Raw genomic sequence first — 26505 nt, 5'->3', positions numbered from 1 at the left:
TTGCCTCTTTTACCCCCCTTCCTTTTTTTCAGGCAGGGTCAGCATCTCTTCTGCTTCCCTTATGGCCTGGCCTCTCCCAAAGCAAGTGCTCATCGCTCCATCAGCAGCACGAGGTGGGGAGGAAGCATCACACAGCAGCCCCGGGCTGGGAGCTCCAGCTCCCAATAACTCACTCAGTTCCTTCCCCTCTGTCACTAAGCGAGCAGGAGACAGTCTGAAGGACCTTCAGCCAATGCACAAACTGTTCCTAACCTCAGGATCAGGGCACCCTAAGCAGCACACACCAAAATCTCAGACGAGGAACGTCTGGACACTCGAGCCAGGGTGTGGGCACCCACGAGCACGTGTGAGTTTAGCAGTAAGGGACGGGCTGGCCTCACAGGGCTGGAGGAACACTGGCAATGGGGATGCACCTGGATGTTGGCCGAGGTGGGGAAGGTGACGGTGCGTGGCATGCTGGGCGAGGCAGCGATGCGCAGGTTCTTGTGCCTCTTGAGGCGGTCGCAGAGCAGGCTGTAGATCGCGCTGTAGTGATCGTACGCGTCGGCTCGCAGCGACTGCAAGGCACAGCAGAGCGGTCACTCCCTCTTGGGCAGTGATAAAATGCATCTGATGCTGTGCTGGGGCTGCTCAGCTGCCACCAAACACAGCCAGTGATCAGCAAGAGGGGCAGGCAGGGCAGGCCAGGCCTCACCTGCACGGTGCGCTCCTTGTCCAGCCCCATGTCCGCCATGGCCAGCAGCACGTCCTCGTTCAGCGGCTCCAGCTGCCTCTCGGTCTTCAGGTGCTGACACTCTGCTATCAGCTGGGAGGGCACAGGCACAGAGTCAGAGCTGACATTCCCAAAGGCACACTGATGAGTCACAGCGCTCCCGAGAGCCCAAGCACTGGGCTCTGGCTGCAGCTGGCGTGAGGTCTGATGGCAACCGATCTGAAATCCACTGCCCCAAGCTCCCAGTGCCACAGGGGAAGATAAAAAATGTACATAGATAAGGAGTGATGTGGAAAGCAAGGCCAGGAGACAGAGAAAAGGGAAAGGCCACGCCTGGGAATGAGTGTTCCCAAAGAACACAACCAACACTGCAGCACCACGTGCCCAGAGCCCGTTTGAGTCACTGAGCAGACCCTGCTCGCTGCTGCTCACCCTGTCAAACTCTGCATCAGCCTCCCCCAGCTTCATCCACTTGTGTTTGCAGATCTGCTCCATGGAGAGCCTCTTGCTCGGGTCCAGCACCAGCATGTGGCGGATCAGGTGTTCACACTCTGCCAGGGAAGAGAGGCCGGGTCACCCGCGGGGAGGGACACGGCTGCTGCAGCGCTCCCTTCCCCAGCTCCCCTCTGGGGAGTCACCTCACAGAAATACTGCTTCTCCTCTGCGCTTCACACCCGCTGGGTCCCCAGCGTGCCTCGCTGCTGCAGACATTGACTCCCCTGTGCTGGGGAGGAGGGAAGCCACCCTGGCTACACAGAGCCCTGTCACCCTGTCCCTCCCCATCCTGATGAGAGCGGCTTTGGAGGCTGAGAGCAAAGGACCCTTAGAATGTTCTCCACTCCACGGCTGTGCCATCGTATCACACCTGTGCTGTCACCAAGAGGGACTGCTGAGGCTCTCCTGTTTAGGCTGGGATTTAAGTTTGCTTTGAAAGCTCCATATTTTAGCAGAATTTTCTGCATGAAGAGAACCTTTTCCCCAGATAAGACAGCAAGCAAGGAAGTCTTCAGGTGGGAAACTCCACGCAAAATTGTTCCTTAACCTGACAGCAGGCAACCAAGCACCTACACGTGACTCTTTGTTAAGCTGATTTTAAATGAAAATTAATCACACTTTTCACACCCAAGATTTATCATTAAGGTGTTTTTGCAGCAGCAGGACACAAACGCTCATCTCTGACGGGGCTGCTGCTGGAAACTCACGCCCCACGACGCTGTAAAAAGCTGAAACTGAGGGAGGCCTAGTGAAAAGCCCCGAGCGCCCCCTTACCTGTGGACATGAAGAAGGGGATGCGGAATTTGCCGCTGAGCACCCGCGCGCGCAGGTTCTGCAGCGTGCTCCCGTCGAAGGGCAGCGCCCCGCACACCAGCACGTACAGCACCACGCCGAGGCTCTGCACCCAAAACAAACCCCGTCAGCAGCGCCACAGGAACCAAAACCCAGCTCTGGGCAAGGCAGGCTTCTGGCACCTCCCCACAGGGAAAATACAGGATGGAGTAGCCAGAGTGCAGCTCTGGAAGGGTTCCTTTGGAAAACGCTTTTTGCTGCGTCAGGGCTTTTTTCCAAGACATGTACTGAGCACTCAGGAAGCAAAGCCAAACAAACAGCAAAAATCAGATCAAAGTCAGAGAGAAGGAGGCTCATCACATACCCAAATATCAACCTTTGGCCCATCGTACTCCTTGCCTTCAAAGAGCTCTGGAGCAGCATAGGGAGGACTCCCACACCAGGTTTTAAGGAGCTGGCCGGGGGTGAAGATGTTGCTGAACCCAAAATCTGAAAGAACAAAGAGCACCGATGAGAGGAATGTGATTCACTCCAACCGTCCCGAACAAATGCTATTTCAGTAACTTGCTGAGTCTGGTAAGGTCACGTACCATCCTGTAATGGGTAACTGGGACACAGACACTGGAAATGGAATCACTGAGGTTAGAAAAGACCTCCAGGGTCATCAAGTCCAAGCCTGATCCCTGCCTTGTCACCAGCCCAGAGCACTGAGTACCACGTCCAGTCTTTGCTTGGACACCTCCAGGGGTGGTGACTCCAAACCTGCCTGGTGCCCTGAGCTCTGGGCAGTGCCAGTAACGACAGAGTGCAAAGGGAAAAAGAATGGGAATTCTGAGTTTTCCAGAAAGCACTCCAGGGTTACGGTGGGCAGCTCTACCAACAGAGTCAAATCCTTCACCAAGAGCAAATAACAAATCCTGAAAGAGAAAGGTCTTCACCTCGCAGGCAGCCAACCATCAGCTTACGTGGGCACTAATGGCACTCTCTGTTAATTAATCTGCCTCCCCCTGGCTCACAGCGGGGACCTGCACTGCAAAGGGCAAGGAAACCAGTCTGGATCCAAGAGAAGGGAGCTGGATCTTGTTAAAAACAAGAAGCTTCTTTCCTTTTTTTCTTCTCAATTGAATTGAAGCAACCACAGTCCCAGAGAGGAGTTCTGAGGTGTCCTACCTATTAATTACCAGTTGCACCCCGAATTGCAAGTGAGGATCACCAGTGATGCCAACAGCTCTGTGCCAGAGGCAGGCAAATCCCACCAGCCCTCCCCAGAATGCACTAACTGGTGAGTCCGTGCTCCCTCTTGCTGTTCTCCTTACAGGGTTTTCCATGGCCTAATTTCAGGTGACTCCTCTCCTCCTTTGCACAGTGTCTGCAGAACCCAGCAGCCCACCTGGCACTGCTCCTGCCAGCTCAGCTCCAGGGGTCACAGCTGAATTCCTTCTCCCTGCCCCTTTGCAGGGAGGGAATTCTCACTGTGGAGATAATTTATGCACGTGGAGAATACCTAACGCAGCCTGCTCCTGTGGAAACACCTGGAGCACACACCAGGCTGCTCCAAGCCACCTCCAAACAGAGCAGAGATGGTAAATGTTCTTTAAAGGCGCTGCGGAATCAAAACAAGGCGCTTACACGCCCGTTGGGTTTTTACTGTCGGCAGTGAAGCCATCTAATCCTCCAGTCAGCCTTTGGAGGACAATTCCAAGGAAATAGCACACAGCTGCACAATTGTTTTTTCCACCTCTGCAAGCCTTTGAGCTGTTGCCTCACGTTCAAAGCAGGACGTGTAACAAGTGCCTGAGTTATGGTCACCAGAGCCAGCAATAAACGCTGCAGCCCTAGATGTATTTCCCAACACACAGCATTTGTATCGGCTTTAGACATAAACTCCTTACTGTGGAATTTTGGCACTTCCCATACATTGAGCAAGTTATCCCAGTTTAGTTATTTTTATTTGTCTTTGTTAGTACATGAGCAGGCCATGGGGAACCACCTGTATCTTCCAAGGAGTGCACAGCCAGGAGCAGCTCCAGCCCTGCTCAGGTGAGAGGCCCGAGGTGCTCCCCACTCTGCCGCACAGGTCACAGCAAGTGCCAGCAGCAGGGGCAGGGCTCTGCCATTCCAGGGCTGTGCCATTCCAGGTCCGTGCCATTCCAGGGCCGTGCCATGCCAGCTGGCAGCACCGCAGCCTCGGAACAGACACGCAACAGCTGCCTCCTGCACCCTCCTCTGCTCCCTGCAGATTGGTCGGCTGGGAAACTTCACCCCTTCCCCATGGTGCTGAAATTCATCCAGGGATTCACAGCTCTTTTGGCCAGGGAGAGGAGGTGGGGAGAAGGGGAAATGCAGAGTCTGTCCTTAGGGAACGGGGCCAGCGGGTCCCAGAGCTGTGCGCTCGCCCCGGCTCTCGGGGTGAAGCCTCGCCCTGGGCAGGGATGCTGCTGTGCCCAGCCCCTCCTGGGCACGGGGCAGGCAGGCTGCTGGGCTCTGCAGGGAGCTGGAGCCAGCAAATCCTGCACAGGGACACTGCTCCCGGGCTGGAAATGGCTTCCGGATGCCACCTGCGCTGCGGGACTGAGGTCAAGGCTGGGGAAAACAGCAGGGCTTTAAAAACCCAAAGAAAGTTCACGGGAGGACTTGAAAACCCCAGAGCAACTAAGCACAAAATCTAAACCAAACAAAAACACAAATTACAACTTAAATAAACTTGCTTAAAATCTATGGCCAAGGAGATGCATAAATCCAAATCCTCAGGGAGCAATTGGGTCACATTCCACAAACAGATGCAGAGGGAAAGGGGCATTTTTGAGCAGCAAGGTGAGTCACAACGATGTGATACAGGAAAATATTTAAAACAAACATCTCTGCTACAAAACAGCGGGTCCAGTCCCTCAAGCTTCCTTGGAGCTGAGCTCAGGGAGCGGCTTCAGTCTCTGCCCAACAGGGATTTGATCCTCAGGAGGGGAAGGAGCAGCTGACTCCTGCAGACGAATGCAAAGCGATGCATAGATCAGATTCCTCTCCGAAACCATAGCCGGGAAGGCCGGGCTGTTTAGCAATCATCAACTCCTGGCTGAACTCTCCGGCTGGGAGCACAGGCAACGCAGTGCCAGCAGCTACTGACTCAGACTCTGAGAAGGTACACTGGAGAAAAAGCATCCATGGGAAAAATGAGAGCGAGGGTCACAGCGTTGGGATCTCGCTGTTTACGGAAAAACAGCCAGGCAGCGATCCATCAAAACCCAACCCAAACAGTGCCCACCAGAGAGAGCAGCAGCACTGCCCACCCGGGCTGAGGGCTGAGAGCTGGCACCTGCTGAATGCCAGGCAAGGGATTTAAAGCTGCAAATGGATGTCAGGCAGAAAGTGCCAGAAAATCTGCGCTGAACAGAGTCTGAAAAGCTCCAGAGTCTGAGTTGGACACAGTGAACGGGTTTGGCTCCATAAGTGAGGGTTCAGCTGGTTCTGCACCAGTGTAACTGGTGTGTGCATTTCTGCAGCATTTCTCCCGGGAGGTCTGCTGTGAAGCAGATCTGTTGCTATCACTTTTTTTTTTCTTTTTTTTTTTCTCTTGAAACAATGGAAGAACTGGTGTCAAATTGTAATTGATGAGTTATAGGGAGAAAACTTAATACTTGGAAAATCCTATACCATAAATCAGCTTTTCCAGGCTACTTTTCAAAGCACTACAGAATCTTCCTGCCAAGGCAAACACTGCCACCACCAGGGTGGGGACTATCTCCTGGAGTCATTCTGGGAGCACAGATTTGGAAGGAAAAGAGTTTCCAACTCCCTTAGATAAAAAAAGGTTTCCACAATTTCCAGACCTTCTCAGCCTGCTCATGTGGACATTTCTGCAGCAAATCCAGCTGAATTCCAGTTTCCACCTGGGTTAGTTTTTAACTTCTCGCTGTTTGCCAGGCACCCTCCCCCTCCACACAGAGCGGATTTTTCCTGTGAACACAAGATGGCCTCAAACCATTAGCGCAGCCTTTGCATGGAACACCAGAACGAGCTGCTCAGAGACCTCCCCAGCAGCCTCTCCCCGAGCTCCACAAGCCCTGCACTCCTGCTCCCAGGAGCTGCTCTCCTGCTCCACCAGCGATGCGCCTGCCACTTATCTCCTGCTCCCAGAACAGCGAGGAGCAGGTTATCATCCCTGCGCCAAGGAGGACATGCTGCACACTGTTAAGCACCAGAGGAAGTCCAGGAAGTCCATCTCTCCTTCCTATTCCTTGCTCACTCCCTCCTCACAGATGGAGTGTGAGGGAAGCACAAGAAATTGCTGATGAATTTACCACAAACCGAGTGTTGAGCTCTAATCTAACACCTCAGGATGGTACACGAGAGAACAGCAACGATGAGCTAGACTGCTTCCTTTCTTCAAGATGCTATCTAGACAGAGGAGTATTTCCCACGTCCCAGAAGTAACATTGCTCAGACTGAAAAGTTTTGTAGCCCTCAGCACTTAAAAAAAAAATAAAAACCAAGTTACAAACCCTTGCAAAAGACAACAATCTCACCCAGGAAGTCTGCTGGGAGAGGGGGCAACCAAGTGCTTTCTAAAGGTGCTCTGCTGTGCACTGGGCTCTGGGAGAATGAAATGCTGAGTACAAGATCTACCACTTCCAAAGCCCATGAAATGAGATGACCAGGGCAGAATCACAGGATATTCTGAGCTGGAAAGGACCCAGGAGGACTGAGTCCAACTCTTAAGTGTTAAATCTCGTTGGTTCAATTGGTCATAGTCCCACCAAGCCAAATAAAGACAAGCCTGGTCAGTGCCCCCCAGAGATGAGCTCAGTCTCATGGTCGGAGGATCACAGACATGCAGCTCTGTGTTAGGTCAGGACAGAAATGCACAGGGAAGAAGCTCTCTGGAAGGGCAGTTAGTCACAAAAAAATCCCACTGCCCTGCAAAACTCTGGGAGCAGGCAGTGAGGGCCTGAGTGCTCAGCTGCTTCAGCTTCTCTCCCTGCAGGGAATAAAGCCCCAAAGCACTGAGGCCACTCTGGCTCTGTCACACCCCATCCAGAACGATTCCAGGGCGCAGTTTCCCCTTCACTGCTCCAGCATCCACCTTGTCATCCCTACTTTGCCATCCCTGCTCTCTCACCTAGCCCGACCTGCTCTGAAGAAGCCCTGAACCAGCAGCAGCACTGAACAAGGTCAGTTTTGTGGTACTGTCTCACCCATCACCCAGAGGACTGAACGCCGCAGTGTCTGCAGCCTGGGAAGCCAAACCTGCCTTTTTTTCCCTCTTCTTTTACTTTGCACTGCTTGAAGGGAGGTATAAATCTCCTGGCTACAACCTGGCAGCTCCAGCTCTGGGCAGCAGGCCACACAGAAATCCAAAGCTTCCTTCAGCTGCACCGCGTTTCCTTCTCCCTGAATACCTGGAAGCAGCCAGTGCCTACATTTATTAACTCCTGAAAGCAGCTGCCTTCCTCCCACACCGCTCAGCTTAGCTCACCTGCTATTTTGATGTTCAGGTTTGCATCCAGGAGGAGATTTTCTGCCTTCAGATCCCTGTGGACTATGTTACGACAGTGACAGAAGTTGACAGCAGCCACGATTTGCTTGAACTTTCTCCGGGCTTCCTTCTCGGCCATGCGCCCGTGGGCCACGAGGTGATCTGTGAGGTGGAGGAGAGCACAGGGTTAGGGACACAGGGGCTTCTCGTGCCCGGGGAGAGAGCTGGGGAGGTGGGAGCTGGGGCACAGCGTGGTTCCCAGCTCCAGCAGCAGACATGGAGGAGGCACAAGCAGGGATGGGCACACTGCTGGCAACCGGGCCAAGCCTGGGCTGGCTCTGAGGGAAAGGCTTTGAGATTAACGTTATAGAGAGGACAGCTGAGGGCATGCCTGGAAAATCAGAACTGTTTTGTACACAAGGGCGAAGGTTTTAAAATCTTTTTCTACACCAAAATAAAAATGAAGCTTTTCCAGCCTTTGCCCTCAGTCAGACCCCAAGCCTGGTACCACATCACCTCGAGAGGTGCAGCTTCCTGGCCACGTGCCATCCCTCCTTCCCCCTGTTTTTTCACAAGAAACCTGTCTTTGGTCTACCATGCCTCGAAGATAACTCCTGCTGGAACCAGCGAGCTGCCAGGTAGCCACAGCCACAAGCAGCTGCTCACCTCAGCTCTCCAGCCAGCACAGCTACCAGCAGCTGCAGGAGGGATTTAACATCCTCCCTCTCTGTGCACCGATGCAACAACAGCCTTGCGAAATCCAAGAAAGCATTTCATTACAAAAATGGAGCTGGCCTCCACTACGGAAATCGGAGCACTCCCAAATATTTTGCTGAAAGCCTGTACTCTCACTCAAAGGTAGTGTTTGTTGCCAGCTGGGCCTTCCTTGGAAGCCAGCACTGCACACACGGACAGGAAAAGCCTCTCCAAGAGATCACAAAGGCAGGCACACAGCAGTGACCCAGCTGAGGTTCAGTCCACTTAAAACCTGGAAGCACCAGGCTCACAGGAGCCCCGTGTCACTGTCCCATGAGTGGGGATGGACAGGCAGAAGACAGGCAGAGAAAGGAAGCCTCGCTTCAGGAGGTTGTAACTCCTTGGTTGGGCCATCGAGTTGGCCTCAAAACATCTCTGGCCAAAATTAGGCTGAAATGATTCACGTCCCTCCCTAAACTCCATTAAACTGGGGGCTCAATTCAGATATCTGTTCTTGAAAATAATAACAATAAATCACTTGTGCAGGTTTCTCATCAGGTGGTTGTGTTTTTCCCCAGTCACCCATTCATTAAAATACCTGCGACATAATTGACTCGCAGTAAATACTAATTACCAAGATCCATCAAAGCAGTTGTGCTGCTCCTGACTGCACAGCAACCTACTTCTGCCTTTGCCCACTCACGTTGTGCAACAGACTCTGTGGAGAGGTGTTTTTCAAAGAACTTGTCAATTAACTCTTGTTCATGGAATAAACTTATTCCGTAAGCAAATCTGAACCAGGGCTGGAGAAGGAGAACCATCACCAAGTCAAATCTGACCCTCAGCTCGCTCGCTGGGCGAAGCAAAGCCACCATCTCAAATTGCCCCGTCGTATTTCATTAAGGCATTTGCACGGTCATAAATCTGTGCCTCTAAGGAGACTGACAGCAGAGCCCAGCAAGGGCTGCTCCAATTTAAGCCACTGATCAACAGGTAATAGCTCAGCTCCTAAACAAGGTCATTCACACCTTCTGCTCCACTGGGCTTGGGAGCCAGCCTGTCCATACAGCAAGCGCCCTTGAACAAAGCACAAGGCTCCAACCTCTCAACAAGTTCCGAAATATTTTAGCAGTTCTCCGGCAGGCAAGAAAGAAAACCCAGCTCCTGCAGCAGGTGTCTTTCTGCAAGGCTTTCCTAAGTGTATTTCTGCCCAAACCAAGTTCACCAGTCCCGGCACAGCCGGTGACACCCACGTTCAGTGCTGGCACTTGGGGCACACCCTGCACCATGCCTCTCACCCAGGAAACTCTGCTGCCCCTCTGCCCAGCCAGGCCTGCTTAGGCTGCAAAAAGCCCTTTTTAGGTTAGGCGTGAAATCTCACTTTTGATGAAGAACGGGGAGCGCAGGCCCAGGCTCTGCACGTAGGCACTGCGCTCCGAGCCTGCTGACATTTCTGCACCAGCTCCAGAGGAAGGACAGAAACAATGAGGCTACAGAATGCTTCACATACCACCGAGGGCAACTGTGTGCCAAAATTAACCATTGAGAGCTTGGTCTGCACAAACCTTCCATGCAGAGGAGGCTCCAGAGCTGACCCGAGTGCTGAGCTGGGAGCCAGCGCCCTGCTCTGAGCGGGCCAGAGCACCCAGAGCCTGGCTGGGCTGCGCCGCCGCGCCGCTCGGGCACAGTGATGCTCCTCTGGGTGTCTTCCAGAGGGGAAGGAATGCATCATTTCATTGCACAACCCCTACACACATCAGTCACTGCTCTCCCGACTCACATGAAGCACCTGACGCTGCTCTCCGTGTTAAAAAAACAATCCAATCCTACACTGGGGAAAAATCACCTTTGGTTCAGAGAGCACTGACACACAAGTTTCCACTCCCCGCCTCTGGACAGACGCCTCGCGCTTTTAAGCCGCTTTCTGTCTGGAAAACAAACGCTGATGAAGCTTCACATCTCCTCTGTGTGGGGGATTAAGTCACATTTCCAGTGAATTTGGTGACCTTGTGATGTCAGAAGCAGTCTGACCTTCTAGAGACAGGCACCACAACATTGTTTAATGTGTCTGCCCAGCTCAGGCTCACAGCGCTCAGGACAAGCGGGCGGGCGGTGGGGAGACAGGGCAGACGTGGGAACCACATCAACCAGATGATAATTTCCTAAATTTCCTGTGATTTTTTTTGATAATCAACCGAGAACTCATATTCCGTCAGTGAGGACTGGAGATTATTTACAGTTTTCATAGTAAACAGCTGAAAGCAAACCAGATTTTTAGACTATATTCCATCTGACCTCAAAAAAGGACACTCGAGGGACCTGGAATAGAGACCACCCTATGTTTAAAAGGAGACATTCATTTCTTCATTATGTCAAACCAGTGACCCAACCACACGCAAAACACGGACAGGGACAAAAATAACAATTTACATTTGGCTGCTGGAGCCCACAGCAAACCCAAGGCCTGTCCCTGGTCCCTGCTATGCAAACAAAGTGAATTATCAAACATTTCCAGTAAGAGATGAATCAAAGACTCTTACGGCACAGCCTGGCCAACGAAGGAGTGCTCAGCCCTTTTACTGGAACCTGGGATAAACAGGTGGTGCAGCCCCCCAGGTGCTGAGCTGGGATCCCTGCGGAGCTCCAAGGGGCAGGAACAGGCCAGCCCTGACTAACTGCAGCCATTTACAGAAACCATTGCTCTTGCAGCTGAAAGCTCTGACCTCTAGCACTGCCTGGGAAATACTGACACCTTTAAGCCTTGGGAAGTTCTGAAAGCATCAGAGAAGCAATTTAAAAGGTGTTCCTTACAAAAACGTGCACTTTACAATGGCACAATGCTGCAACTCTGGCTCTATGGGGCTGCACTCAGCCTCACCCTGGGCATTTGGCACCCAGAACACCACAGCTGTCAGCCCCCCTCACCCTCCAGCACTACATTTTAAAGCCTACGTCATGCAGGTGTTAAGACACGACCAAAAAGAAGACTGAAGACACTCAGCACAGGCCCATTTCACAGAGAACCCCCCGTGCCCAGCAAGAGGCACGGTGCCAGCGGCTGCACTGCCCACACACACCTCACACACCATCCCTGCAGCACATCCAGCCATTCCCAACAAGCCCAGCTGCCCTGGGAGGGACAGGCACTGAGAGGAGGCTCCATGCAGGGGAGGTTTTACCCACGAGGAGAGCCCGGCCGCCCTCGCTGCCATCGGCTTTGTCTCCACCACACAAGGACGTGAGACCCTTCAGTGCTGGAGATGCAAGGACTGCAAGGAAACCTCCCCAGAATGGGCTCCTGCTTCCTCCCTGCAAATTGCTTCCGCTGTTAGAACAAAGTCTTAATGGCTCCTCAGGAAACTCTGAATACAAAAAGCTGAGGCTTGAGTTTTCCCCTCTCTGCTCTCGCACTGAGGGCAGTGCCCAAAAATGCTCAAAACTGGGTACGGAGGCACGACCTCCTGGCTTGGGTCTGCAGAAGCTTCATGCTACTACAGAGCTGGCTGCTCCCAGCTATCCGTGAAGATAAAATGCTGGGCAGCAACATGGAAATTAGCCATGCTAATGAGCTGAATTTACTACAGCAGAAAATCTTTCAGAAAGCAATTAGGTTTTCACTTCGACTCACGCAGAAGGCTATTTTTGTAACCAAAGAATTCATTCCAAGTTTGTATGTGAGCTTGCACATAGCTCTGGATTTAAAAAAAGATGAGCCCATCCCTGCCAAATTCAACAGAAGAGAGAGAAAAAGTAAAAAGAGATTTATACTTTTCTGTGGTGATACACACCCATGCCAGCTCCAGGACATGTGCAGGTGATTTTGCTGTGCATGGGAAGGTGAATTTCACAAGCCTTTGGAACTGCTGAGTGTGTCCAGCACCATGATTCATATTTGAATAAACAACTGGAAGGCTCAGCAAGTCAGTTTTTCACCAGGCAATCCACACTTCCCAAACATCAGCTGTCACTCGCTTCCCCTTCGGCTGTCACCTTCTCAGGGAGAAATCCAAAGGACATGGACAATATTGACAAGAAGCCATGGCAACCATCTACAGAGGTACTGAGGAACTGGTGGCAGTTAGTAGTGGCTGGAAACCAGCACTTTTCAGCTTTTCTTTTCCTCAGTTTGGGGCTTCTCTTGCTTCACTAAAAGCTTCGTCTTTTACTACAACTCAGCTTCTCCTCCAGAGAAATGAGAAGTAAAATCAAAAGTGAATCTTCTGCAGTGACTGACGAGGACAGGGGGAGTGTTCCCAGGAGCTGACAGGCCACGTGTGACTATCCTCACTTCCTTGACTGAAGCTAATTCAACCACACAGGATTTTCCCCCTTTTTGGAGGCTGATATTGGCAAAGCCAGTACAGACCAATGTTGCAAAATCCCAACTCTGTCACCCAGTACAAAATTCCAGTGTATAAGTAAATTCCTGTTTCTATAAGTTTTGCTATTGTTCACCAAACAAACGAATAAATCAGCCCAAAGCTCTTTCAGTCGTGCTGCTCAGATACTTTTTTCCCTTTCAGGAACAGCTCCTGTGGTCAAGAACACTCAGCCAAAACTCTCTGGGACAATGGTGCTTGGAAGGAACGTAACCAGTGCTGGCTAAGATAACATCAGATATCAAAAAGAAAAGACAAGACACGGTTTGAGCACAAAACCCTCCAGAACTGCAGCACTGCCTGTTTCTTTGAAAGCTCCTGACACATCCCAACAGTTCCACTATCATCAACAAGGTTCACATAACTTGCTGGGAAGCAAAGCACTCAGCAACACTAAAATCCAACTGCATGGCTATTCCCAACATCTTCAATCCCAAAGTGAGCATGAAAGAGGAGCAGCACCACCTGTCAATGAAACCCAAAGAAGAAACAGAGGTTATGGGGGCTATTTTTCCACCGAGTTGGTCTCATTTATTCCTTTACTCCTCTTGTCAATGGAAAGTTTGCAGGCTGAAGGGCACCTCTCGGCTGAAACAAGAGAGTGTGGTGGCTATTTTCAGTTTACTGTAGTTGACCAAGTGCATTATCTGATTAAAGAATGCAATAAATGTACTTACCAAATATTTCCCCTCCACTGGCATACTCTGTCACCAGATAAATCATCCGCTCCGTCTCCATAACCTGCACCCAAGGACAGAGAAGTGACACATAAGGAGACTGCTGAGTGCAACGAGAAGTGGCTCCAAAACCACCTTTATTCCCCCTGTAACACAGGGAATGCTTTCATCAAATCCAAACTATAACCTTCCCGGAGCCATGTGCAGGGCTGACAGGAACTGGGGACAGTAAGGATGAAACAGCAAGTTTCAGACACTAAATTTGTAACTACACATTACACTTCACCTGCACCTTCCTCCTCCTGGTCCATTTCCCCTCCTGTTGGCATTTGCTCCCAGGTCTTGTCCTGTTCCAGCAGCCTGGGAGACATCTGAGGGCTGCTACCCTGCTCTTCTCCCACCCTAAACAAAGCCAAGCCCCAAGTGTCACCTCTTGTGTACCCCATCAAAAGCTTTAGATGGAAACAGGCTTAAAAAGGTTTCTTGGCTCAAAAGAAAGGTTTAAGGAGTAAGTTTGCAAAGAAGCACTCCCTGAGTACCTTGAAAGTGCCACAGTCCCTGCAAGCAACTCATGGTTTGGCCAAAGGAGCTAAACATTAACCTCTGCCACTTCTACTAAGTTTTAACTCTTTGGAATCCAAACAAATGCTCATATCTCTCAAGACAGATGGGAAACAGAGCCCTTTACTCCTCTGCTCCCATCACTCTGCTGCACCCTCCTCACAGAGGGACACAACCAGCTACCTGTAAAGGGCAGACTACACGGCTTCTGCTTCTGGGGGTTTTGTTTGCAGACAAAAAAAAGTCAAACAAGCTGGAAAAAAAGTCTGCAAACAATATTCAAAAGCAGGTCTGCTGCCAGTATTGATCCCCTTCCAGGAAAGGGCTGAGCAGATCAGCAGGGCCTGGGGGCCACAGGGAGCTGGGCAGAGAGAAGAGCTCAGTCTGCTCCTGGGTGAGATTTACTCCCTCCCTTAAAGGGAGAAGGGGAACCTGCATCCGGTTTCAACTGGGAAACTGAGAAGCACACAATGGCCATAAACAAGTGGCAGGAGGCCAGCCCACAGCGGAAGCATGATGTCCCAGAAAAGAGAAGGATTAGCTACACTTTCCCCCTGCCCCTCCAATCAAAGCACTTGGAGACCTTGGAAACATAAAGGGCTTTCCCAATTCCACTAGAGGGAATGGAGGGATAGCTCTGGAGGAAGTGCTACTGCACAGTGTGGAGCCAAGGGATGGGAGCTCCATGGCAGAATGCTCCTACCTGGTACAACCTGATGATATGTGGGTGGCAAAGCATCTTCATGATCTGAACTTCTCTAAATATCTTCTTCAGGTTCTCTTCATCCAGCTGAGTCTTATCGATGATCTTTATCGCGACCTGGCAGAGGGGAAGCAGAGGAGAAGTTACTGACCCAGCTCATTACCCACGCAGCAGCTCCCTGCACCAGGGCTGACAAACCCCAGCAGGGATGGGAACGGGGGGTAGTGTCAGGCTTCTAACAATTGAGGTGTTTATTTATCTTTTTTAAACCAGAAGTGCTCTGCAATGCTACACTAATGGAGTTTAAACAAGTCTAAGTGCTTCCAGTCAGCTGCTCTCCAGTCTCCAAGATTTTCCCTCCACCTCCCTGGTGCTGGCAGCTCCCAGCTCCTTTGGGCATGGACTGTAGCACCAACAGACTCCAAACATGGAGACACTTCTGTGCTGAGAACCACCTGTCCTCAAGTCCACTGGGCACCTTGTTTCATGCATACACGGACAGCAGGGATGGGAATCTTTCCTGGAATGCCAGGACCAACAGGAGAGAAAAGGTAGAGTGAAACCTTGATGAAGAAAACAGCTGAGAGAAAAAGCTGCTCTGCCTGGCAGAGGAACATCTGCCCTGCTGCTTCTAAATCAAATTTCAGCCTTTAGTGTCTTCCTGCCCACCACAAAACACCCCTTTGAGCGAGCAGCTCCAGTCTGGGGATTTGTGGGATGAGTTCCCATCCTCCAGCAGGTTTTCTCACTCACTGAGGGCTCTCCCTGGGAAAAGAACTGCTTCTACAAATCTCCTGGTTGCTTTGTTGGAGAGCCTAATTTACACAAGTCCTGCCCAGGAAGGCTGCAGGATCATGCAAAGGCCTGGGGAAGGGCATGCAAAGCAGCACTGCCACAAAAACCACTGAGGATGCACAGCCAGAAAGATCTGACACAGAAATGCTTGGCTTGTCCCAGACCCCAGAGCTCTGTGGGGACAAGGACAAGTGCTCTGTGCACGGCAGCATGCCAGGACCATGGGCACAAGCCCACGGGGGCACACGACCCAAACACATGTCCCTCTGCTAGTGCCAGCCCCAAGGGCAGGGCTAAGGGATGCTCTCACAGGCACGCACACAACCAAACAAAAGCAGCCTCAGATCCTTTAAGGGAATCTTTCTTTAAGGGAACAATCTGAAGCACATGAAAATTAAGCCCCATATTTTATGATCAAATCCCTGCCAGAGCAATAACCGCCCCGCATGTGAGCAGAACCCAGCAGAATCCCGAAAAGGCACCCAAGCACAATAAGCTGTTTCTTTCATTTGAAACCTTTAATTCAGAGCGCAGGAACGCTTCCAGCCTTCCAAGTCACTGAGCATGCTTCCTCCAGCAGGAGCGGGAGCTGAACGGCAGCCAGGTCTGGCACTCGGCGCTGGGAGCTGCTGGCAGGAGGGGCCGGAGCCCAGGCACGAGGTGAAACGGCAGCAGGGGCTGCCAGGCACCGGGGCTGTGACTAACGGGGTGCAGAGCCCCGGGAGCAGCCCAGCGCGGATCCACGCAGGGATCCAAGCACAGCGCTCAGGAGTGGGCTGGGGAAGTTGAGAGAGCCAGGGGGGATTGGGAAACACTCCCCACATGCTTTTCACCCAAGGTTTTCCTGCAAGAACGGGCTTTTGTAAAGCTTGAGCATAAATACACATAAAAGCTAAGAGACGCTTCCTCCGAGAGCAAAGCCAAGATGTCTACCCAGAGACATGAGTCATTTTCAGGCCCAAAGACGTAAATGAAAATCCACAGATCTGGAGTATTCCTCAGCTCCTTACTCATTCCCAGCTCTATATTTGCTCTAAGGAACTCTCATTTCCCAGCTTAATTACATGGCTCGAGCTGACACTCTCAGCCGAGTTCAGGGTATGTAGAGCATCTGATTGCACCCAACTTGGTCAGTAGGGCCAGACACAACAGAACTGAATTCCTCAGGTTTCCCCTGATAACCCGGGGCAAGGAGAACCAGGCTGCCACCTCCCCTGTCGGGATTTACACGGGGTGAGTGAAACTCCACACCCACAAGACACACAATACCTGGATGGGGAGCAAAGCCAGCCCAGCAGCACTCAGGAGATGCTCTTCTTGAGAGGGATCTCATCCCAAGCTCAGCCAAGCAGCCCCAAACCCAAACCCACCCCCAGCAGTTACGCAGAGCAGAGACCTGAAGGGGTTTCTTCCAAATGTTTTCATTCCACACAAATGCCTCCAGCAACCGCTGCAACATGAAAGGCAAAATCTCCTGAAAAATCCTGGGGAAAGCACCTCGTGCTCCGGTTTCAGGAAATGCAGAGCTTCCTCAGGACCCTGCGAGGGTGGAAGTAGGAAATCCCCCGTGTGCTGGGCAGCAGGGACACGCAGGGAACTGCAGCGATTCCAGGGGGCTGATGTTCCACCCGGGGCTGCAGCAGGGGAGCTGCAGCTGGTCTGGTCCAGAGCTTTGCCCTTTGGGCTCCTCTGGAGAATCACTACTTTTCCAGAGGGAAGGACTGGTGAAAAGGTTTTCCAGAACAGATCAGGGTGGTTTCTCTATTCCTGCATCTCCTAGCTGGCTAATATTCTCCCTTCCCTCGAAAGATGATTTGGGATTTCAACAGAAAAGGGACTGGCTGAGGTCCTTGTGTGGCACCAGCCACACCGACTCCATCTAAAGCTCAAGGGATGGCAACAATGAATTCAGCCCTTTATTTTATTATTTATTTATTTATTGGAGATTATAAATTGGAGGAAAGCAGCCAAACAAAAGGATCTTTAGGATCTTTAAGGGAAAAATCTAAAGCACATGAAAACTAAACCTTGATATTTTATGATAAAATCCTTGTCAGGGTGATAACTGCCCTGCCTCCAAATATATACATACAATTACTTATGCAAAAAGAATCAGTTTCAGTTAAAATAAACTCCAAACCCCAAAATCGAGCGCATTCCCTCATGCTTACAAACACCACATAAAATAGAGAGGAAGACTAAACACCATTAAGTGAAGCAAAAATTCAGGCACAAGTAGAAGTGGAAGAAAACCATGATCTAAATTCTCAAACAATGAAATACTCTAAAAAAGGAGTCTGAGAAATTAACTATTCTTTTATCAGAAGTTAATGAAGCTTACAGGCAGGAGGATAAATGCCAAGCCTGGAGCATGCATGCTGCTACCAATTAACAAAATGTTCCCGCCACTTGTAAACAGTTCATTTATTCCTTCTTGCATCCAAGTAAAACTTGCACTGGTAATCTGGGGAAGGAACTGTTACTCGGGAGAAATGACAAGTAGCTAAAAACAATTGGTGGAGAGCAGGTAGGGTGTTCAAAGTGCCAGCTGCAGGTTGCAGGTGGCTCGTTCATCGCTTTTCCAGATTTTTCTTCTCCTGGTGCAGCTCAGCTGAACACTGCTCTGCAGCTCCTGTGATCCCAAAGCTGTGCTGAGTGGATGTGCACTCTAGGCAAAGCCCTGTGGGGAGGAGTGGAAATTCCAAGCACATGAAAGCAGAAGGGGCACGTGGGAAATGGAAGGAGGGTGGTACTGAAACCCCGGGGGCCCAAAGAGAGCACCCAGATAGCCCTGCACCAGCACATCCCGCTGCATCCCACGGGAAGTCAGGAGGGACAGAAGGCACGTCAGGCAAGGCAGCAAGGTGGCTTCAGTCACCCCAGAATGCTCAGAGATGTGAGCTCCTGGGAGGAGCCCAGGCTGCCCCCCTGCCCGGAGCACCGACCACTTCCTTCAGCCCAGCACACGAAGCCTGGACAATTCTTGCTCTCAAACTCACAGGATTCTCCTGAAATTCCCAAAGTGTAACATTAACAACATTATAAATTCCTGCTTTGCTCTGAGATACCAGATTTTCAAATCTGGCAGCCAGCAGAGCTAAACATGCCAAGGTGAGGGGCTCTGAAACAAGGCACAGGGCTTGGAACAGGAGAGAGGAGAATATCAACTTGCAGGAGTTAAAATTTCTATGGATGTCTTGTTTCTCAGCTGAGTGTGGATAACAATCCAGACAGACTTCCTTGAATCCATAGAGCCCTGCCAAGAGGAAGGGAAATGAACTGCTGGGTGCCCAGGCGGATGGGCAGGGAGAGGACAGCCACTGTGCCCTGCACTGCCCCGGCTGCTTGGAAAGGCTCTGGGAGAGAAAGAGGTGGAAGCACGGTCTGTTTTCAGTGGAAAGGAGCCACGGGACACTGCTTCCTTTTATTTCTGTGCTGTGAACAAAGGAACGAGCCACAGACCCTGGCCTGGGCTAAAATCTGCTCCTTCATGCCATGCATCTGCTTGGATCTAATTATAATCCAATGATAAATAAGATTTCTTGCATGAGCGATCGTTCCATAAAGAAATCACTTTTTCCTTTTTAGTTCAGTTGTTTCTGCAGTGGCCTGAGTGAAAATCAGAAGCCCTCACTTCTTCCAAAAGGAGCCCAAGCGCTCAGCCTGATCAGTGATCACTGTAAAAGTGTAATTATGGCAGTGGCATTCCTGTAAATCAGCACGGATCTCCTCCGTGGAATGGGAGCCAACAGATGGCACCGGCAACGCGACTGCATGGAGAAAACCAACATGTTTATTTGGGAGCAAGACATTTCCTAGAACTGTCCTGGGGAGTCCTCCTGCTCCAGATTCCTCCTGGAAGAGGCTCAGTAAACAGAGCCTGGTGTCCTCTGCCATGGATGGAGGCGTTCCTGCAGCTCGGCTCCCGTGTCACCCCGAGGGCACAGGGCAGACTGCAGCCACTGAGAGCGGTCACCAGAGAGGGGCTCTGGAACAAACTACTAAACCTGGAGCAGCTCATCCACCCAAATTCCTGCTGCATTTGCAGAGAGCGAAGGAGCCCCCTCCTCCCTGTCCACCGCAGCCCTCCTGGGCTGACAACGTGAGCTGTCAGAGGGGCCGGCAGGGAACAGCTCTTCCAGCTGCTCCTGCCTGCCACAAACACTCGGGAAGCTCGGGAACACGGCCTGTTTGGATTAAGCAGCTGCTGGAGGGGTAAAAATCACTCCTGTAAGCAGATACCAGAGCTGCACAGGAGCACTCCGGCAGCAGAGACCAGAGTTACAAGGGAGAAGGGGGAAACAGAGGGATAAGGAAGCACACTGGAGATATGTACATGAGCCACACGCAGAGGCACTCGAGTGGCATATGGACACACGGCTGTGATAAAAACACAGCGTCAACTCCAGGCTCCTGCAGGTCGTGTCCTCCTCGGGAGCTCTGATGGCTGGATGTCACTCCACGGCAACGCCGCGCTCCCGCACGGACACTCCGATGGCAGAGGCACATGTTTCTCGGGCAAGCTGTCAGCACAAGCCTGCTGGTGTGTTTGGGGTCACCAAAAGCAAGCTCTCTCCATGCAAACTGGCAATTTGTACAGTTTTTAGTCATAAGAAAGAGCTCAGCTAAAGGGAAGCATTGACACTGCTGATTCCCAGACTTCTCTTGGCAAGCTCACGGGTAACACAGGGGCATCACCTCCTCAGAATTAACCAACAGCAGAACCTACCTAAGTCAAAGTGATACAGCAAATAAAACTAGGCCAGTCTGCAGCAACATCAGCGGCTTTTGGAGGTGGCACAAATGCAAATATTGGCAGCAACTGAAAGCAGGAAACTGTGGACGAAGATGTGCTCAGAGAAGCTGCATTTGCTCAGGAAGGAAGTTCTCACCTTGTCCACATCCCTCTGCACAATCAATGCAGGGACTTGTGTCTTGCACAAGGTGAAGAAAATACTGATGGTGTTACGAGAAAAGTCAATACATCCAAATCCTCTTGGCCGGCTGCAATGTTAATACCCGGCTTGTGCGAGCGCCGTGCTCTGCCGTGACCTTTCCTCGTCCCAGAGGGAGCACAGCTGGGATTTCAGCGGCCAAACACAAACCCCACATTCACATCCACGGCTCAGAGAACCAGCTGCACCCAGGTAAGGAAATCTCATCATTTCAGGGCAGGTACAGCAGCTTGCAAATGTCACAGGACAGGAAGCTCATCTGGAGCACCCCCAAGGATCCCAGCCTTTCTCTGTGCCGCATTCCTCCTTTCCCAGTCCTGGATTAACCCTGTGCCAGCAGCTGCAGCTTCTCTTTTCCAAGAGAAGCCATCAAAAAGGTCTGAGAGGTAAGTGTCCCCCACCTGACAGCAGCAGGTGCCAGTTCAGTGGTGATTTAATCCCAAACACAAACTCTTTCCCATTCTGGAAGCTGCAAGGGCTGACAGGTGAATTCTGTCACATTCAGCCACAGCATAGCTGTGTAAATAATGTCCTGCCAGCCATGAGAAAGCCTGGTCACATTGCCAGAGCTCTACTTGTCACAGTCACCTGGATGCCAGGTCCCAAACCCTCCTGGAGAGCGTCTCCTCATTATTTCATCACCTGGGGCAACAGCGGGAAACAACAGAGACTTGGAGTTACCTGCCCTGGCTGACACACACTACATCAGAGCATGCCGAACAGCATCAAGGGCTTTGGGATTGCAGAGAAAGGCACGGGAAAGGGAGCTGGAGATGCCAATTAGATAAACAAACCATCCTGGTGCACAAGAACCTCCCGCTGCAAACGGGAGGTGCTGCGAGGGCGAGCTCCGTGAATCATCACCTCGGGCTGCAAACACAGACCTGGGAAGAGCACAAGGACAGGCCACAGCGCTCCACACGGGGCTGGCAAGAGCACATCCAGGCTGTATGGAATTAGCACATACCCCCACAAAACCTGATGGCTGCTCAGCAAGTCCCCTGGGCTTCAGGCTGAGCAGGACTCAGAGGACCAAGCAGCGACCAAGGAGGTCAGCCATGCACAGCTTAAGAACAGGAATCCCTTAAGCTACACCACATCTACTTCTAGCCCTTATCCTTCTTAATGACAAGATTTCCAAAGCTTTTTAAAGTTCTGGTCAGACACTGGATCTCCTGGTCCCTGCCAGTGCTGCCTTTTTCTCCTGGGCTACAGCGAGAGACTCCATGGGATTGAGCCGAAGGCAGAGCAAGTCTCAGCACAGCAGACTGCAGGTAGCCACACCTAACCACCTCAAACACAGCACGGGATAGCCACACCACTCCTGTCTGCTGAATTCCAGAGCTTCACACCGTGCCGTGTCTGCATTCCCACTGACCTCCCTGTCTTTTCATTTCTCACCCTGTTACAGCAGAAAACCCCTCCAGCCCCAACAGCTTCAGCTGACATTTATGCCAGTAATTTGTTTTTAGTTCAGAAGCCTTGTAAAATTCCTGTAATGCTTCCCAGATGCAAGGCTGAGAACTTCACAGGAGTCAGAATGTGAATTAGAGGTGGTATGGAAAATTATTTATCCTGGTGAGGGAAGAGAGCAAACCACACAGACAAATGCCAGCCTACAGTGAGAGCTGCTCCCCTGAAACACGTCCACATGGCCATCCACAGAGAGCAGACACCAAGAGCTGCATGCCTGGGAGGTCAGTTCATCAAACTCCTCCATACCTGGACCATAAAAGCAGAATATCTAAGAACAAGTATTAAAAATCAGCTTAAGCCAAAGGAAAAGGGGCTGAGGTAAAAGGCAGGCTGTAAAAGCTCCTGCTTGTGGCATTAGCAGGAATTCTAGTGGGGTGCAGCAGGACACTGCTGAGTGGAAGGAATGAAGGCTGAGCCCTGAACAGGCTGTGGTGCAGCCCCACGATCTGCTGACAGTCTGCAGCACTACCTCCATGGCTTCCATGCAAATTAAAAGCACTCTTGGCACTTACTACACAAAGACTGCACTTGATAATTAAAACCGGTTTTTGAATGCACTTAAACTGGTGCAGAAGCTCATGGAGGTGCATTTAAATCGATGCAAACCGGTTAACTAACAAATGTGATGTGAAAAAGCAGAGCCCGGTCACGTAAGCTCCCCTGTTTGGCCAAGGAGGCTCAGGTCCAGCCCCTGTGACAGCAGATGGGAGCACTGCAGCTCTGCTCAGGCCTGACTGCACTCCTGCTTGAGCTACAGCTCGGCCTCCCAGCCACCTGCAGGCAGGCAAAGCCGAGGGTGAACCGAATTCTGGGAGGACACTTGCCCACCTTGGTTCCTTTCCAGTCCAGGTCACCTGTTCAAACCACTTGTTTAGGTGCTCTCCCCTCAGTCCAGGCACTGCAGCCTAAACATCCCATGGAAACAAATCCAGTTCAGTTCACCAACACCTTGAACAGCCATCTGTCAGTATTACTTCAGGAGCTGTCAGCTGAACACTGCAACTGACCTCTGTGCAGCATTCTGCCTCCAAAGCTCTCCTGAGATTGCCACTGAATCATCTAAAGGATCCCAGAATCTCTGAAGCTGGAAAAGACCTCCAGGACCACCGAGTCCAGCCTTTGCCCAATCCCCACCTTGTCCCCAGCCCAGAGCACTGAGTCCCTTCCTTGGACACCTCCAGGGATTCCACCTCCTCCTGGGCAGCCCCTTCCAATACCTGTCAGGAATTTGTAGACAAGGAGAGGGTCCCCCTGAGCCCCCTTTCGTCCAGGCTGAGCCCCCCCCAGCTGCTCCTCATGCCTTGCTCTCCAGCCTTGGAGAGAGTTGCTTAGCAGCAGCGTTTTGGAAATGTATTTGCACGCAGGAAGAAATCTGTGACAGCAGGAGATGCATCAGGAATGCTGCTGTGGAACAGAGCCCCAGTGGGGACCGTCCCCGAGAGCAGAGGGACCACAAGGCATGGAGTCACCTGCCAGGTTTCATGGGAAAGGCCTGGCTCAAACACCAAGACAAGTCTTTAAAAAGCTGCCAGATATTACAGCAAGCAGGTTCTGAAAGTGTTATACAAAGTTCCCTGGATTGTCATTTTGCTCTAATTCAGTCGTGACCTAAAAATGCAAGTGACAGGGAAAAATAGTGCATTTCAGGTACAGAGTGTGCAGTCAGAGGCAGGTTTGAATTACTGGATTATAAAATAAAAAAGCTCAGAAATGAGGAAATTTAGAAGCTGGTGAGCATGAAGCGATGTGTTGAGAACACACTGTACGTTAGGGTTTGGATTTTTTTAAGCAATGCTTATCCTGCAAAGAACACCACTTGGACTGAGAGGTCTCCTGAGAGGAGAGGGAATACCTCACCTCGCTCCTGTCTAACATGTAAGGAGCACCCAGCACTGCAGCACAAGTTGAGAGTAGCTATTTTGTAATGACAGAAAATGGCTATTTTTTAATGACAAAACCAACACACGCAGCAGGAGCGCCCTTGGCTGGGCTCCCCAGCCTGCCGTGCACCACAGAAACCCTCCTGCTGTAAACTGCATCCTGGGAAACACCTGGCACTGCCCCAGGACGTGCAGCACCATCACAGAGGCATCTGGGCTGGAAAAGACCTCCAGGACCATCGAGTCCAACCTGCCCAATCCTCACCTTGGCATCAGCCCAGACACTGAGTGCCACATCCAGGCATTCCTTGGACTTCTCCAGGGACGGGGACTCCAAACCTCCGTGGGCAGCCCCTTCCAATGTTGAACAACCCCTTCCGTGCAGAAATTCCTCCTGATGTCCAACCCGAGCCTCCCTGGCACAGCTTGGGGCCATCCTCAAGCTCTCATCCTGCTGCTGGTTGCCTGGGAGAAGCTGCCAGAGCCACGGGGAGCCTTTGCACCGGCTTCCAGTGGATTTCCTGAGGCTCCCTAAGGGTTAAAGCCAAGGACTTCTGGAAGATATTAAGCACCAATGTCTTGGCTTCCCTTCTGCAAACAGCAACAAGCTCCAGAGGAATCTGTCATCCCGTATAACAATCCCTTTCACTCAGCCCCAGCAGCCCGAGCGCGGTGCTGGCTCCGTGCTGGGCTCCTGCTCCGGATCCTGCCACATTCCAGGGGGGAGGCCGGGCCCTGCAGCGGCGCCGGCATGCACGGGAGCTGCAAGGCACACGGTGTGTGCAGCTCCACGCACCAGTGCAGCAGCTCCTGCTAACACCAGGGCTGCAGGAGCGTTTGATACCACACTGCGACCACCACACAAAACAAAACCTGAAGTGACAGAGAGGATGGAAGGAATCACTGCTCCTCTTCATATGCCATCAGGTGCCTTTGGAATGTGAGATTTGGGGCTCTGAAACAGACTTGCACAGGTACTTTCCTAAACCTGTAAGCGCTGGGTCTTTTCTACACCAAAGTCAAACTAGCTGGATATTCAAAACAAGTCAAAAGCGACAGCCACACACTTACAGAAAAGGAATTTCCCCCAATATCGAAGATTTCAAATGCATCAAATGCCTTTTATTCAGTATTTACGATTTCCATGTGCATCATCCTGCTGCTGGCAGAGACTGCAAACGCTGCTCCCTCGCCAGCACCTCTGAGATCACTATTAGGAGGTGACACCATCGCCCCTAGTTCTAGGATTATTTTCAAGGTGCCAATTGCATTAACACTGCGGGACCTGGAGCACACTGAGCGGGAAGGGGCCGACATTCTGCCAGGGAAGAGAGGAATAAAGCACGATGCCAGATCTGGATGATACACTGAGGAATTTTTAGATGCTGCGTTTGCAGCAGGAGCCTTTGTGCAGTTTGCCACGATCAGATGGCAGTTTCTATGGGAACAAACAAGCAGTGGCCCTGTCACAAGATGTCTTGTAGAGACACTGATGAAGGCATTGAGTCTCAGGAAAGTTTCTTATGCTGCAGTGCAGCCTGGCAAAGATACTCCAGCCCGGGTTATCAGCTTGGGAGGCAGAACTATCAGGATACACCCCAAGTATTTTCAGTACAAAGTCAGTGCAGTTGTTACACTCAGAATTTTGAATCCGGCCTTTGTGTGCACACGCAGCTTTGGAAGGCTGTCGCTTGCCGCTCAGACACTCCTCCATCAATAATGATGTTTGTTACGTGCCACAAAACCCAGTCACTGGAGTCTGTACTGGCTCCAAAAGCAATAGAAATGATCAAACTAGTGAGACACTACTTCTTAGCTTCAAACATCAGAATTTTCATCAGTCACAAGACTACAGCAGAAAGCAATTTTCTTCTCAAAACCACTGCTTCTATTTACCATCCCCACCCCTTAAGTTAATTAAAAATCCTTCAATTAGCTGATTTAGGGAGGGTTGATGTTATTGTCAGGAAGACTGGTTCCCCTGGGCCTGAAAACAACTGTGGCTGCCTCCAGCCCCCGATTACACAGAACATTTTCAGACTCAAAGGTTCCCGAGTATCACCACCCCTCACTCCAGAACTGTTATGAAATGGAGTGGAAATTTTTAGAAAGAGAAGCCAAAAGTGAAACTGTGAGGAATGCAGGCTTCAACACATTAACCCTCAACAACCAAGATAAACCACATCCAAGCAGTGGAGAGTCCCTTCCTCACCCTCAGCTTGCCCAGGCTTTGCAGGAGAAGCAAACCAAATCGTGCCAGCTTTAGCACCATGGATTTGCCCCCAGTTAGGTGGAAGAAGCACTGGCTGCCCCCAGCCCTCTCCCTGCCCTCGGCAGAGTTTATAACCAAGGAAGACGAAAGGTTGGCAGCTTGGATCTGACTACAAAGTCCAGATTAAAATAAACTGATGTTCTACAGCGGTATTACCTGAGTGAAGGCAGAAATTCCCTCCCTTTAGCAAGGGAGAATCAGGGAATCTCATTCCAGCTTGCTGAGGACAAAACACCCTTGCAGTCATTTTCACTAAGACCTTCCAGTGATGTCAGAACACAGGAGCTGCCTCTTGGAACTTCAGGAAGTGTCTGCTCCCCCCAAAACCACAAAGATTTGCTTGAAATTTGAATTTGTTTCACAACAAAGCAAGCTTGACAGAATGATCTTCCACAGCAGTAACTGCACAGACCAACTTGTTAAAGAATCACCTTTCACTTGGGCACGGAGCTGAATTACAACACTAGAGAAGCCTACAAGCCACTTCCAACAAGACTATCTGATTTCCCTTATCAGCAGAAATGACTTAAACCCACAGATTACACGCTCAGGAGCTGAAAACCTACTTCAAAGCCAAAGCATGATCCAGCCCCAGGCTCTCAGGGCCGCGTGGCACAGCACGGTGTGAGCGAAAGGGCACCC

The 26505-nt window shown here is 51.2% G+C and overlaps 1 protein-coding gene across 4 annotated transcripts in view; it reads right to left on the bottom strand.

Moving 5' to 3' along the window:
* SIK3 (SIK family kinase 3) overlaps positions 1-26505 on the bottom strand; it is a 69421-nt gene that overhangs the window by 19326 nt on the left and 23590 nt on the right. For all 4 annotated transcript variants that reach the window (XM_038161222.1, XM_038161221.1, XM_038161223.1 and 1 more), the window contains exons 2-9: positions 14486-14602; positions 13222-13285; positions 7470-7631; positions 2364-2488; positions 1982-2105; positions 1145-1263; positions 695-805; positions 414-557 (exon numbers count right to left, since the gene is read on the bottom strand). In XM_038161222.1, the coding sequence (XP_038017150.1) occupies positions 414-557; positions 695-805; positions 1145-1263; positions 1982-2105; positions 2364-2488; positions 7470-7631; positions 13222-13285; positions 14486-14602 (966 nt within the window). The remainder of the gene's footprint in view (positions 1-413; positions 558-694; positions 806-1144; positions 1264-1981; positions 2106-2363; positions 2489-7469; positions 7632-13221; positions 13286-14485; positions 14603-26505) is intronic.

The sequence above is a fragment of the Motacilla alba genome, chromosome 24, assembly GCF_015832195.1.
Source record: "Motacilla alba alba isolate MOTALB_02 chromosome 24, Motacilla_alba_V1.0_pri, whole genome shotgun sequence".
Lineage (NCBI taxonomy): Eukaryota > Metazoa > Chordata > Aves > Passeriformes > Motacillidae > Motacilla > Motacilla alba.
Note: the sequence above shows the minus strand (reverse complement) of the source record. Positions and strands in the feature narration are given on the sequence as shown.